At 36.7% G+C, this 14,746-nt stretch overlaps 1 protein-coding gene across 8 annotated transcripts; it reads left to right on the top strand.

Moving 5' to 3' along the window:
• The first annotated feature begins 246 nt into the window (after positions 1-246).
• atf7ip2 (activating transcription factor 7 interacting protein 2) lies at positions 247-12,116 on the top strand. 8 transcript variants are annotated; one of them, XM_067414668.1, is made up of 12 exons: positions 247-574; positions 1,335-1,399; positions 3,923-4,054; positions 4,218-4,304; positions 4,432-4,511; positions 10,442-10,494; positions 10,605-10,675; positions 10,836-10,878; positions 10,965-11,011; positions 11,104-11,167; positions 11,279-11,337; positions 11,419-12,116. In XM_067414668.1, exons 2-12 carry the CDS (start codon positions 1,337-1,339, stop codon positions 11,818-11,820), a joined length of 1,101 nt encoding a protein of 366 aa, XP_067270769.1. In that variant the 5' UTR covers positions 247-574; positions 1,335-1,336; the 3' UTR covers positions 11,821-12,116. The 8 variants fall into 8 exon arrangements, with proteins under 8 accessions (XP_067270769.1, XP_067270788.1, XP_067270794.1 ...); XM_067414687.1 differs by lacking the exon at positions 247-574 and adding an exon at positions 592-759; XM_067414693.1 differs by lacking the exon at positions 247-574 and adding an exon at positions 592-772.
• The last annotated feature ends 2,630 nt before the right edge of the window (positions 12,117-14,746 follow it).

Below are 14,746 nucleotides of genomic sequence, written 5' to 3'. Positions count from 1 at the left end.
AATTCAATATTAATAGAACTACTTGAACTTCCCGACCTCAAATGTTGTAGGCAGGGCTAAATTCGGCTATAATATTTGTACTCTCCATGCAATGTCCATCAGTGTATTTTTATTCCATTTTCACACTTGTTCAGTTGAATTACAAATTAATGTTATATTAAATTAAACAAACAAATAAATACACAAGCAGCAGTAGTTCTCCTCGCCCGCTACCATGTTCAAAGTTTATGGCACGCCCATCTCGGGAATGAAGGGCGTTATTTACTATTTTTACCTGGGTCGTTTACGACCGATCTGCCGTACAATCATCTTTGTAACATTTCTGTTATTCAGCTTGCTTAATTTTCGCTCCATCGGTGAAATCCTCGGACCGATTCGTTAGACCCATTCCTGGACGAATCGATTCGTTGCAAAGATCCGACTCAAAAACAAAAACGATTCATTCACAAAGCGTTCCTCACTTTACCCACTACCTTTTGTGGCGGGACTTATATTATTTAAAGAAGCAGGAAATCCAGTACAGGGACAATACACAATAAGCTGTCTACTGGCTACGCCACATTCGACATACTAGGTGGGTTGTTTTTGAAATAGTTTGGTTCAGAAGACCCCGCACGCGGTGTCACAGATAGCATTCGCGGGCTCCGTTTGTAGTTTGTTACCAGTTTGTTACGCGCGTTGTATGGCAAGCGTTGGAGTCAGTGTATTCGAAAACGCGTTATAATACGCCTGCGTGGTCATAGAAAGCTTACTTTTAAGGCCAGTAGATTTAGTAAGCCATTTGTGTTGCATATTACTTGGACATTTCATTGTTTATTCTGAACCAGGATCGTGGAGTACATTGTAGCGTCAATGTTAGCTTGCAGTTGTCAGTGGCAACAGTTGTGTCTGGTTCGTTATGGTCGAATGTAGTTTGCAATTCATAGGAAAGGCAGTTGTTTAACGTTACCATTCGTGCAGCTTGAAGTGTCGGTCGGTAGCCCTTTTAAACTAGCTAGCTGTTGCCATATACTGCTAAAGCACGTCACTTCCGGGATTCTGTTTCATTCAGTGTTGATGTTTATATATAGAAAGCCCTTCAGTGATTTTGAAGTTTAAAAAACCATAGGGTTGTCTTCGTCGACCTGCTTTGAGCCAAATGCGTGTTATAGTGAAGATAAACAAAGTGGTTACGATTGAATCTTTGATTAATCTAAAACGAGGTGCAAATTTGCACATTGACGGTGGTAAAGTAACTAATGATTAATTATATGACTAACTTGTTTGGTTTTCATTATAATATGTAATATCGGGTCATTTGGAAATAGAATAAGCTTTACATCTTTATATCTCAGGTATGAAAAGGAACAGGCTTGAAGACGAAACATGGCAGAGACCGAGCAAGCTCCCTCGGTCCGAGGCAAGTTATTTATGATTGTAAAATGCTATTCTTCAACGATAACTGACTTAGGTGCTTTGTCATGTTGTTTAAAATGAAAACACTTTTATTATACTTCACACTACAATAAACTTCTCTTGTAGTTCATGAGCTGTAATTAATATTGAATTGCCACAACTCACATGATGTTATGAATTTGAATAACAGAAATAATTTACTGAATTGCCATTCTAAGAAATCCCATACAATTACACAAAATTGTTCTATATGTAAATGTGTATCTTATTTATTCTCAGAAATACTGGAGAACAAAAAAAAATTGTTTTAATGACATTCATCAGTATTAATTAAAGGGATAGTTCACCAAAAAGGAAAATTAGCCCATGATTTACTCACCCTCAGGTCATTCTAGGTGTATATGACATTCTTCTTTAAGACAAATACAATCAGTTATATTAAAAAAAACGTCCTTGCTCTTCTAAGCTTTATAATGGCAGTGAATGGCTGTTTCTGTTTTGAAGTCCATAAAAGTGAATCAATCCATCATAGAAGTGCTCCACATGGTGTGCACCGTTATGAATTCCCACATGGATTATACTTTCACTTTAGAATGAGTACCAATTCGGGAGCAAATAGCTTGAATGGTGTGTTTAATATTAATATCAATACTATTATTAATGAAAAACATAAAAGAGCAGCACAATGACAAGCTGGCTTAAATGGGCGCTTTTACATTTAGCTTTGAAACTGAATCTTCCTCCATATATCGTCAGCTTCTCACTCGGGATAAATTAAATCTGACTCCTGCTGCTGGTCTGTGCTCACTTCAGTTTTTAATTGTAGCATCTGTTCTCTAAATGAACAAAATAATTTTTATTTCTATAAAACTCAAAACGATATTGAAACATATGACTGTTTATGATTTCATACAGCTATAATGAAAAAACATTTGCGAGTCTTGACATCATGTCCGGGAGATAAGTCAGTAAATTCGAATAAAATCACAGGCTTTGCTTATCCCGTGGGAATGTGCATGCTAAACTCAGATGTGGGGGTCTGGGGGAGTAATTTCTAAATCACAGAGGTCCGTAGATGATTCCAATCCCGTGCGAATAGGGCTTAAGATGACTTGGGGCTAATTTTCATTTTTAGGTGAACTCTCCCTTTAAGATCAGCACTGTCTAAACACAAAACAGCAATCAAAAAGATTTAACTTTTTATACAAAATGTGCACCCCCTTTTTGACGAAGCTAATAAACATTTATATTTAGGGTACATAACATTCTGGGAAATGTCATGTTCTTCCACCATAGATCATAAAGTCAACATGAAAGTAAAATTGACAGTGATTTGTTTTTTAATGAAAAATTGCAGCATTCATCAGCTCTATCCATGCACATAATTTCTTTTGTGTATTTCATTATAATTAACACGCTCACATAATCTTCATCTCTTCTCTTCTCTGATGATGTGTTGAACCTGTGGACAACCTGTCACTCACATGACATCACAGCAAAAGCAAACCACAACCATCCAATCAATTCCATCCTAAATTATTTTCTTGCTTGAGAAGCTATTTCACTCAGATATACATTACAATAGGAAAGAAAATACTATTGCATCTTCTGTTTCATGCCAACTTTTACAGCTAATTTACAGTATGTCAGGTGTACAAGGGTGATCAGATCTTTTATCAACTTAAAGAGGAAAAAAAGACTATATTTCTTAAAGGATTAGTCTTTAAAATGAAAATTACTCCATGATTTACTCACCCTCAAGCCATCCTAGGTGTATATGACATTCTTCTTTCTGATGAACACAAATGAGGGTAAAATTAATCCTATTAAAATATCAATATCCCGATGCTGCCAAGATTTATAATGGCAGTGACAGGGTCCATTGAGTTTGACGCTCAAAAAAGTATGTCCAATATCAAATATCCAATATGCCGTGCCAGTTACGCTTTTTTTCATGAGTTGAATATGGAAGGCAGTCTATGATGGAGTATGTTTATGATGGATGCCTGGATGCACTTTTTTTGTGCTTCAAATTCAATGGACCCTGTCACTGCCATTATAAAAGCTTGGATGCGTCAGGGTGTTTATTAATATAAATCCAATTGTGTTCCTCTGAAAGAATAATGTCATATACAGCTAGGATAACTTGGGGGTGAGTAACTCATGGGGTACTTTTTATTTTAAAGTGAACTAATCATTTAAAGGGGTAGTTCACACAAAAATTAAAATTCTGTCATAATTTACTCAACCTCATGTTGCTCCAAACCTTTATGAGTTTCTATGCATGTTCTTTGTAAGCTATTTCTATAAGAATATTTTTTAAGCAAACAGTTGATGGTTGCCAGTGACTTCCATGGTATTTTCAGTGGCTACTGTCAACTGTTTTCTTACCAATATATTTCTTTTCTTACAGTATTAATTTAAATGTTCTTAATCAGAAATCCATGTATTTTATGTTGCACAAATCTGCTGTACACTTGTCAGAATTTCATATCACCTCTTCAGTTTGTAATCTGTTTATTGATAGGTTGAAAAGATTATTTCAGATAAGGTTGGAACTGCGGTGGAGCAGTCTGACTTGAAGATGAAGAATCTGCTGGAGAGAATCGGTGAGGTGAATAGTGAACCCCAATATGATGCCCGAATCAAGAAACTGGAAGTAAGTGACCAGAATTTCCGTTTCTGTGGACTTTAGTAGTTCATTTGCATTTTTGAACAATGTGTTTATATTGAATAATATTGTATTAATCTGTCCATACTGACAGTATGCCACAACACCATACACATGTTCTGTTTTAAAATCAAACCTCCTTTGTTTTAAGGCCCATGTAAGGAAGATCAAACGAAGGGGAGATGCAGTATTTGCATATATCAGAAAATTCAGATCCTTAGGTATTTCTCACAGTCAGGTATGAACAAGATTTTGAGATTTATTTGGTTTGATTATCATAATTAAAAGAAATGTATGAATCTGTCTTTTATGGTCGTATTTATCTACAATTCATCACTGTTGTGTATTCTTGATCCTTTTAACAGTCTCCCCCTTCTTTAACTCCTCCACCTTGCCAGCCACCGCGATGCATCTCTCCAGCCGAACCAATAATCAATATTTCAAGGTATTCTGCAGTATTTTAGACATATCACAAACTTCATTAATAATACAGGTGCATCTTGATAAATTACAATGTTGTGGAAAAGTTTGTTTATTTTAGTAATTCAACTTAAAAGATGAAACTAATAGATTATAAATTGATGATTATGGCTTACAGCTTATGAAAACCCCAAATTCAAAGTCTCAGAAAATTAGAATATTGTGAAAAGCTCAAAATGCGAATGCAATGCAAAACACCTGCAAAGGGTTCCTGAGCCTTTAATTGGTCTTTCAGTCTGGTTCAGTACAATTCACAATCATGGGGAAGTCACTGGCCTGACTGTTGTGCAGAAAACCATCATTGACACCCTCCACAAGGAGGGAAAGCCTCAAAAGGTAATTGCAAAAGAAATAATAATAATAAAAATATATTTTATTTGTATTGCACTTTACATTTGGAAGAAATCTCTTGGAACAAAGCTAATTTAAAAATGGTAAAATTCTAATAGATTTAATAGTTGAAAGAAATAAGTTATCCTAAAAATAAATGTTTTAATTCCTTTTTTAAAAGTCTCAAGAGTTTGAGGTGCCTTCAGATGGTCGGGTAGGGTATTCCAAATCCGAGGAGCGGCAGAAAAAGAAAGCACGATCACCCATAGTGCTGAGCACATAGAGTCTTGAGAAGATGGAGGTGTGATCGAGCTGTAGTTGAAGGTGTGAGAAGGTGGATGTTCTCAACAAAGGGCTGTATCAAAAAAAACACATTAATAGAAAGTTAAGTGGAAGGGAAATATGTGGAAGAAAAAGGCGCACAAGCTGCAGGGATGACCGCAACCTGGAGAGGATTGTCAGGAAAAGGCCATTCAAAAGGCCATGTGTGGAGGAGCTTCACAAGCAGTGGACTGAGGCTGGAGTTACTGCATCAAGAGTCACCACACACAGACGGATCCTGGACATGGCCTTCAAATGTCGTCAGAAGCGTCTTTCCTGGGCTAAAGAAATAAAGATCTGGTCGGTTACTCTGTTGCCCAGTTCTCTCTTCTGATGACAGCACATTTTGCATCTCATTTGGAAACCAAGTCTGTAGATGCACACAGTCCAAGATGCTTGAAGTCCAGTGTGAAGTTTCCACAGTCTGTTGGTTTCGGGAGCCATGTCATCGGCTAGTTTTGGTACACTGTGCTTTATTAAGTCCAGAGTCGACGCACCTGTCTACCAGGACATTTTAGAGCACTGCTTCCTTCAGCATTTACGTTGCATTTAGTCATTTAGCAGATGCTTTTATCCAAAGCGATTTACAGCAGACAAGCTTTATGGAGATGCTGACTTCATTTTTCTAGCAGGACTTGGCACCTGCCACCCTCACTGCCAAAAAGTACCAAAACCTGGTTCAACCCTTCAATGGGATTACTGTGCTTGATTGGCCAGCAAACTCACCTGACCTGAACCCCATAGAGAATCTATAAAGGGAATTGCCAAGAGAAAGATGAGACTGAACAATGCAAAAAAGGCTAGATAGGCTGATAGCATCCATGCCACGCTGCATTGAGGCAGTAATTCATGCAAAAGAGGCCTAAACCAATTACTGGGTACATATGCATGGTTATACTTTACAGAGGGCTGACATTTCTGTATTATTTATCCATTTCTTTTTTCTTTTCTTTTTTATTGATTGATTTCATGTAATCTAATTTTTGAATTTGGGGGTTTCATAAGCTGTGAGCCATAATCATCAAAATTATAACAAATAAAGGCTTAAAATATCTCACTTGTATTTGAATTACTGAGATAAATGAACTTTTCCACAACATTCTAATTTGTGATGCACCCATGTAATGCCACCGATTTAGTTATTAATGTGTGTGTTCATTTTGTTGTTGAAACTGTAAACACTTATGCTGCAGACTGATGCTTTTCGAAATTCTGTTGAGCCTGCTGTTTGAATGACAATCACTGAAATATTCCAATCACTGTTTAATCAGAAGATATTCTAATAGAATAATCAAAGTGAAATCTTCTCAGTGGTCCCCTGCAGACCTTTTTCTTTTAGGCAGGTTTTTTTTTAATTCAGTAATGATTCAAGGCTGCAGTCTTGGCACCTTTCCATTTATTTTCTTTCCCTGAAGTGCTTCATGCAGTGTGGCGTACCTTCACTTTCATGTGTGGCTGTTACAGCCTTATAAACAAATTCGCTTTACTGGAAAGGCGTTCATTGCCACTTTGTTTGTGTACCAAGGACAACGAACCAGACTTATTCAAACCAATGATTACAGCTATTTGTTATCCCAGCCGTCTGCTTTAATTATTGAATTACAACAATCACGATCCACTGTGAGAACTCAAATGTGATGGACAGACATTGGAGGTGCTCAGCTCTACTGAGATGTGAAACTTTCTTCATACAACGCTGCCTTATAGTGATTTAAATATAATAACAATAATAATACTTTTAGTAATAAAACCAAATAAAACCATAGCACTAAAACCCTGAGCATACTACATTGTGTTTGGAAGAACAACTATAAGTAAGGCATTGTGGCTGCTCTTATGGTTTTGAAATGTTGACCACATTTACATGCACCCTCATAATACGATTATAACGAGATTTAGGCAATATTGAGATTGAAATTTACCTCTTGTAAACATAACACTTTGAACAAATTGATGTGATTTAAGCTCCAAATTGTAGTAACCTTAAATGTCGTAAATTGTGGTGTATGCCAATTTTATTATCCAATTTTATAATAAACATTCCAGTCTGACCAAGCATGCATGAGCTTTTTTGGGGCGCTGAAGATGTTGTACGCATCAATATGATCCTGTATATTGATGGTCGAAAACATTGATATGAAATAGTTACTGAGACTGGATGCCAAAGTATTGTGGAAACAAATCCATGTGTGCTTAGCCAGTAACACACCTACTGTATGTGAGTTCGTCATCTGTGCTGTGTAATGGGGTATATAAATAATGGCAGTAAAAATAACCGCAATGTGTCTATTCTGGCAAATACCAATAGGCCAATGTTAAGTCTATTTGTTATGAAATATAATCACTAAAGATCAAACTCAGTATTTATTTATTTTATTCTATTCAAGTGAATTTAGGCATTACACCTAATAATGTACAGTATGAAAATCGATATTATTATTTAATATTTTGTGATTTTTCTAAATATAACATTTAACATTGCTATTAAGTTAAGCCGGGTGCACACTGTGCGATTTTTGCCCACGATTTTGCCATCTGAGACAAATGTAGCAAATCCTAAAAGATTCCTCTGATCCTAGGCTAAAATCTGAAGTCTTTGAGCGTTAGTTTGACATGTTCACCGGCAGTCGATTAATGGCCGCTGCAATCAAATTTTACTTCAGACGAAATTCTGGCAGTGTCAGAAGATTTGGCGCACAACCCTGCAGTGTGACTCAGTGCTTTAAGTGGGCCAGTACGCGCCGGTACTCAGTACCGCCACTTCCAAATATAGCTCTTGAGCGTACCGCCACCTCTCCGTGTGCCCAGAATGTGACTTTAGAGTACCGGTACGCTCGTTTGCACATTTTCCAGAGCGCCCTTTACAATGCACGTTTCCTCATTCGTCCCAACGAGAATAACCGTTCAATTCAGTTTGGGCGGAGGCAAACAATGTTATTGTTCATGAGTCCAACATTAAGCCATGCAAAAAAAAAGCATGCACTCTCCCTGATGGAAGATGTGATCAAAAAGGGAAGTTGTCTTTCACTTTAACTGTAAGTTAATGCAGTATTTTAAATATTTAAGTTGTCATATTCATAAACTCATTAGGCTATTCAAACACAAAATAACTAATAAGTCTCAAGCAGCAAAAGCAATCCTCTAAGTTCTCTTTAATACAAAAATATGCATTTTCATTTATTTAGGCTACATGGTTGCAACAACATTTAGTTCAACATTTTAAGTGCCATTGTTTTAGAAAATGTTTTACTGGCTGAAATTTCAAGGTCTGGTTATTATGCTTTCAAATTGTATGCCATCTATGTACACTGTAAAAAATTGTATGTTCAATAAGTTATGACAACATAACTCCTCAAAATAAGTTAAGAAATGTTAAACTTGTTTTTATTAGTTATACAAGATGTAACTCAGATGTAACTCATCTTTATTAGTTATACAAGATGTAAAATCAGTTTAACATAATTTATGTTGAAATAACTTAAACATCCAAGTCGATTGTACTGCAAAAGTTCAAAATTTGCTTTTTTTTACAGTGTATCTTCCTGAGGAAAAAAAAAAACTTTTACGTTTTATAATTTTGAATAGAGGTTGATGGTATTTAATATCCCTATGTAGAAAATAAATATTCAGTAATTTGAGCATGCAGTCACATTATGCCTACTGGACTGAACCATAGGGCCATTAAAATTAAGGTTACAAAAGAAAATTGTATTAAGAACGAGAATATATAAAAGTATATTGAGATATATTAAAAAAACTTTAGTATTAAACTAAAGAGTTACACACACAGTATTGGGGAAAATATTGATGGCACTCAGACACTGCTGTCTGAGTGTAACTCTTTAGTTCAATTGTGTATCTAAAAGAAATGTATCTAAAAAAAATAGATACATTTCTAGTTTATTTGTTGTTCAGAAAATATGAGACCATTGAAAATGGTTACCAATTAACTCATGGAGCCACATTGAGATCCCTATATCTCTGGAAATTAATGGGCCTTAAAATTAAAGCTACACTGTGATATTTTCCCCCATCTAGCGGTGAAAAGGTATATGACCATCCAGTGAATAATAGTTTCTGTTCCTCTCAATTTCGATTTCGTTTCAACTCTTTCAGTTCGACCTCTTCGGTGAGTGTTGCTTCAAGTGATGAGGTTACTTTTGAAAACTATTATAATTTGCAGTTATTTCATTTGCCAAATGATCTATGATCAAATTAATCTATGTAAAATGTAAAATGAATAATAGTTTTACGTTTTTGTTATTTTTTACCATTTCATTGCTAACATCAGCTATCAGGTTCCCAGACGAATGCAAGCTAATCTTAGTAAAGTAACTTTTATCAGTGCTATCGTTATTCTGTATATTGTACGACATCACTAGCGTAAGGCAAACAAATTATAATGCAATTCAAATATTAATCTCATGTTATCCGTCATAGAACACGGATTTATGTTACAAGGTAAACAATACTTTTTCATCATTGACGCGAGGAAAACTATCCTAGACGTCGTTCTAGAGTTATGCACAGCACACCATGATATAATTAGCCAAGCAACAATAAAACTTCCAATATACAAATAGGCTGAATTAATATTACCTGTCGAGAAGAAAGCAGGCAACGTCGGCGTTCTTTTTAAAATCGTTGCTCCTCATGAGCTCTTTCCATCTTGGAAAGGCCACTCCAATATTTACTCTTGTCTTGTTGATTTGCCCCTTGCGTTGCCGTCTTAATTCTCTTTTAAACTTCCTTGGCGGCTCTGATACATATCCCGCAATGTTACTAGGTCCCCGACCCGGGTCGAATTCGGTAATCAATTCCGGGACGTGGTTGATTCCAAAACGAGAGCTAGAGATTTCTTTGTTGCCTCCATTTCAGGGGCGCGTGTAATGCAGCTCACTGTCCCCGACCGCGTTATTTACTGATGATATAAAACTCCGGACAAGTTTTCTTGAGTGTGTCCGTTTTTAGCGTGCCTTGACTATCGTACAGTCAGATATTAATGACAACTGAGATCTTAGTGTGACGTGGCTTACATCGGGGATCATGTTCGTACAGTCTGACATGCAACATTCGCAAAGGATTTTGAAGAATCACAGTGTGCAGGACCCTTTAGTGTTTTTAAAGAATAGTTTTATGCTATGCACAATTAAAAATCCAAAAAAAGTCCAGAAATCTCTTTTTGTTGCAGTGCGGAATTCTAATTAGATGCAATATTTCTTTCTCTTTTTTTCTTTTTACCAGAAGTTCGGTCAACGGAGGCAGTTTCATTGACAATGCTTCAGTGTCATCAGCAGGTCTTGTTGCTATTATCCTCCTAGTTTTCTAGCTTCAACAATGTCTAACGTTTGTAATTTAGCACTGATTCATTATTATTATTATTTTTATTTTATTTTTGAACTATTAGTCAATGACTGTGTGATGTCCACATTGAGAAGACCAAAGGAAGGGTTCTGGCAGAGTTTGGTAACTGTTTCTGTCAGTCTTCAATGTCTTATCAATCATTACTTGGCTTTTGTTTTTTCTTGTATCAGATTTGTAATATGTCTCATAACACATGGTCAGACTGTGCTGGAGACGATAGGCAAATTGTTTATATATAACTTTATATTGGAAAACTGTTCTCCTTTCATTTCAGCGGTCTAAGAAGCAGGTTGTTGACCTTACGGAAGAAGAACGAGGTATTTGATCTTGAATTAAAATCAAGAAACGTTTAAAACAGTGCGCTGTTGTATTGACAATATGATGTGTTTTTGTTCTGGTTCAGTATCCAGACTGAATGAGGAGAGCCTGGTTACTCAGCCACCAGATCAGGTATGCCATCATGCTCTCACTCAGGTTCTTTCTCATCAAGCTAAATTTTTCAGACTGCTTCATAGTAGTTTTTTCTCATTTGTGCCCTGCAGAAATTGGAACCTTCAAAAGCAGAACAATCAATACCCTCAAGTGCGCCACCAAAACCCATTAAAGGTGTGATGCCATTGAATTTATCATGTTTGTTATTGTTAGTTTCTTTTTTTCTAAATCTAGACATTAACAAGTCTTTTTTTTTTTTTTACTATAATTTTCTTAAACGAACAGAAGAAAATCAGAGTGTTATGGAGGAGAGCCGTGTCAGTTCTCCAGTACAGTTGGAAAAGGTAAGCAATAATTTTGTACGTGCTGCTAAGTTTTATGGCATAACAGCCATAACATTTCAGTTTATAACTTTTCTTTTATAGGAGGGCTGGCACTTCAAACTCCATCCTTTTCCGGACACTCCATTCCCCAAGGAGCTTCCGGTTGTAGCTGCCTCTTATAACTTGCCCCAGAAGCCCGTAGTGAAACTAGCTCGGATCGGAAGTGCACAAGAATTAGGCATTGCATGGAACGTTGATCGGAAAGATCCCCACGTAGCTGAGATGGATTGCTACTACATTTATGTTTCCCATGAACACAAAAACGGCACTTTTTCAGAATGGAAGTGTCTTGGAGTGATCAAAGCCATGCCTCTTCCTATGGCCTGCAAGGTGTCTGACTGCAAAGGAGATAAACGACTGTGCTTTATCGTAGTGGGGAAGGATATATTTGGCCGTTATGGGCCATACAGTGACATACGTACTGTTGCACCAGGACAAATATGATTTTGGCAGCAGGTCTTCAGTGTGCCTCAACCCTTGTTCATATTTGGATTGGAGGCGAATGAATGTGACTCTTTATGTTGGAATATGGATTTATTCAATATTTTTGTTTACATTTTAATTTCTCAAAAGAAGTTGTTCAGTTAAAATAAAGTTATGCTGCTGGTTTTCTTCGTTTTTTGTATTTTTGTTGTTTTCTGTCTCTGACAAGAGAATATGTTTGTTTTTTATGTGTCAGAGATCACAAAGTCCTTCATCTGATATTTGAAAGGCACCACCATAAAAGTATTAAGAAAATAGCTGTTGCATTGAATTGCTTTTATTGGTTATAAAGTTACGAAACGCTTTAATTTGCCTCTGGCCTTCATAATATGAAGTCTTCAGTGGTATGAGTCAACAAAGCAATCACTAGCCATAATAGACGGGAGTGAAATCTAATTGTTAACGTCTATTGTAAGTGGTAGAAAACCATTTGAGAGAGAACATTTGTTTCCTGTAATGATTGCATTTGAGGATTCTACTCCATGCTGCTGTCGAAATGACCTTCTACTTGAATTTGATGTTCATTGACTCTAGAAATCTCAGAAATATGATTTCTGACTGAGCAGATGTTGAAGTCTTGAATTCAGCTTCATTCTGTTTTCTGCCACAAGAGCTGATGCTGGTATTTATTATTATCTTGGCACTTATTACTTATTTTATTTCACAGATTGAGCGAGGTTTGTAACAATTGTGACATTGTCATAAAAGATTATTTATTTATTTATTGCAGATTTTAAAAAAAATCTTTCACACAAATATTAAACAATGTTGCAACAATGACATACATGGAGTTAAGGTAAATTAACGTAATATTTTGAAAATGGGAAATATCTGCGCACGCTTGAAAAGCCTTTTTTTCTGCTGAACTTTGATCTTAAAAGTACTTTTCCACAACATTTATATTATAATGCTGCCCTCACATGCTATCGGAATTATTGTAAATACTAGTTTCCTAGTTAAAAAATGTAATGCCCTCTCAAATCAGAATGAAGCGAGGAATTTCTGATAGAACATGAAGACACCATAACACCAAATAACATGTTACAAGTTCACTTGCATATTTAGAGGGAGTAAAATTTTACTGTGTATTTGGTGTGCTATCTGAGGGGAGGGCTCCGCGCTCAGAATTTTAAGTGCCCGAATCTTACTCCCCCTGTGTATGTAAGTTTTTAGAACTAGAAGTGTGGAGAAGTGGTGGAGAGATGCTGATAAACTGTCAACGAACAGAGGTAAGACTGCTGAATATATATACCCCATATAATTGATTGGCTAAATGCTCTCCACTCATGTTAATTGTCTTAACGTGCTCCCGAACTTTGTTAGTAAAACATCATTAAATGTTAAAATGTTCATAGTATATTATAATATACACTAACCTAAAGGATTATTAGGAACACCTGTTCAATTTCTCATTAATGCAATTATCTAATCAACTGGAAGTTGCTTCAATGCATTTAGGGGTGTGGTCCTGGTCAAGACAATCTCCTGAACTCCAAACTGAATGTCAGAATGGGAAAGAAAGGTGATTTAAGCAATTTTGAGCGTGGCATGGTTCTTGGTGCCGTCCTGTGGGTGAAAATGCCTTGTTGAGGCTAGAGGTCAGAGGAGAATGCGGGCTGACTGATTCAAGCTGATGATAGAAGAGCAACTTTGACTGAAATAACCACTCGTTAAAACCGAGGTATGCAGCAAAGCATTTGTGAAGCCAAAACACGCACAACCTTGAGGCGGATGAACTACAACAGCAGAAGACCCCACCGGGTACCACTCATCTCCACTACAAATAGGAAAAAAAGGCTACAGTTTACTTTTCACCAAAATTGGACAGTTGAAGACTGGAAAAATGTTGCCTGGTGTGATGAGTCTCGATTTCTGTTGAGACCTTCAGATGGTAGAGTCAGAATTTAGCATAAACAGAATGAGAACATGGATCCATCATGCCTTGTTACCACTGTGCAGGCTGGTGTTGGTGGTGTAATGGTGTGGGGGATATTATATTGGCACATTTTAGGCCCCAATTGGGCATCGTTTAAATGCCACAGCCTACCTGAGCATTTGTTTCTGACCATGTCCATCCCTTTATGACCACCATGTACCCATCCTCTGATGGCTACTTTCAGCAGGATGATGAACCATGTCACAAACCTCGAATCATTTGAAATTGGTTTCTTGAACATGACAATGAGTTCACTGTACTAAAATGACCCCCACAGTCACCAGATCTCAACCCAATAGAGCATCTTTGGGATGTGGTGGAACGGGAGCTTCATGCCCTGGATGTGCATCCCACAAATCTCCATCAACTGCAAGATGCTATCCTATCAATATGGGCCAACATTTCTAAAGAATGCAGTCGGCATATTGTTGAATCAATGCCACATAGAATTAAGGCAGTTCTGAAGGCGAAAGTGGGTCAGACACAGTATTAGTATGGTGTTCCTAATAATCCTTTAGGTGAGTGTAATTTTAGACCACACTTAAAGACCCGGTTTCATGGGCAGGGTTTAGATCAAGCCATGGTTCAATTAGGGCATTTAAGTAGCTTTTATGAACATGCCATAGAAAAAAAACATTACTGCTGTGCATCTTGAGACAAAACAATGACACTGACATATTTGAAGTTGCTTTCAATTATAATAGCTCAAAAATGCATTTTAGTCTGGGACTAGGTTCAAGCCTTGTCTGAAACCAGGGATAGATCTTACCTTAAAGGTTAAACTGGAAAAGCAAATTGAGTAAAAAATAAATAACTGAAAATGTCACAGAAGTGACATTTGCACCAGACGATGGAGATTTCAGGCATTTCTGCATGTTGTTTTTTTTATATATATTGTTTTTCATGTTTCTTTTTTAGAGTCAACCCATTTCTTATATTACACAAAATGTC

The sequence above is a fragment of the Pseudorasbora parva genome, chromosome 2 (assembly GCF_024679245.1).
Source record: "Pseudorasbora parva isolate DD20220531a chromosome 2, ASM2467924v1, whole genome shotgun sequence".
NCBI classification, from domain to species: Eukaryota; Metazoa; Chordata; class Actinopteri; order Cypriniformes; family Gobionidae; genus Pseudorasbora; species Pseudorasbora parva.
This window is presented reverse-complemented; position numbering and strand designations above follow the sequence as displayed.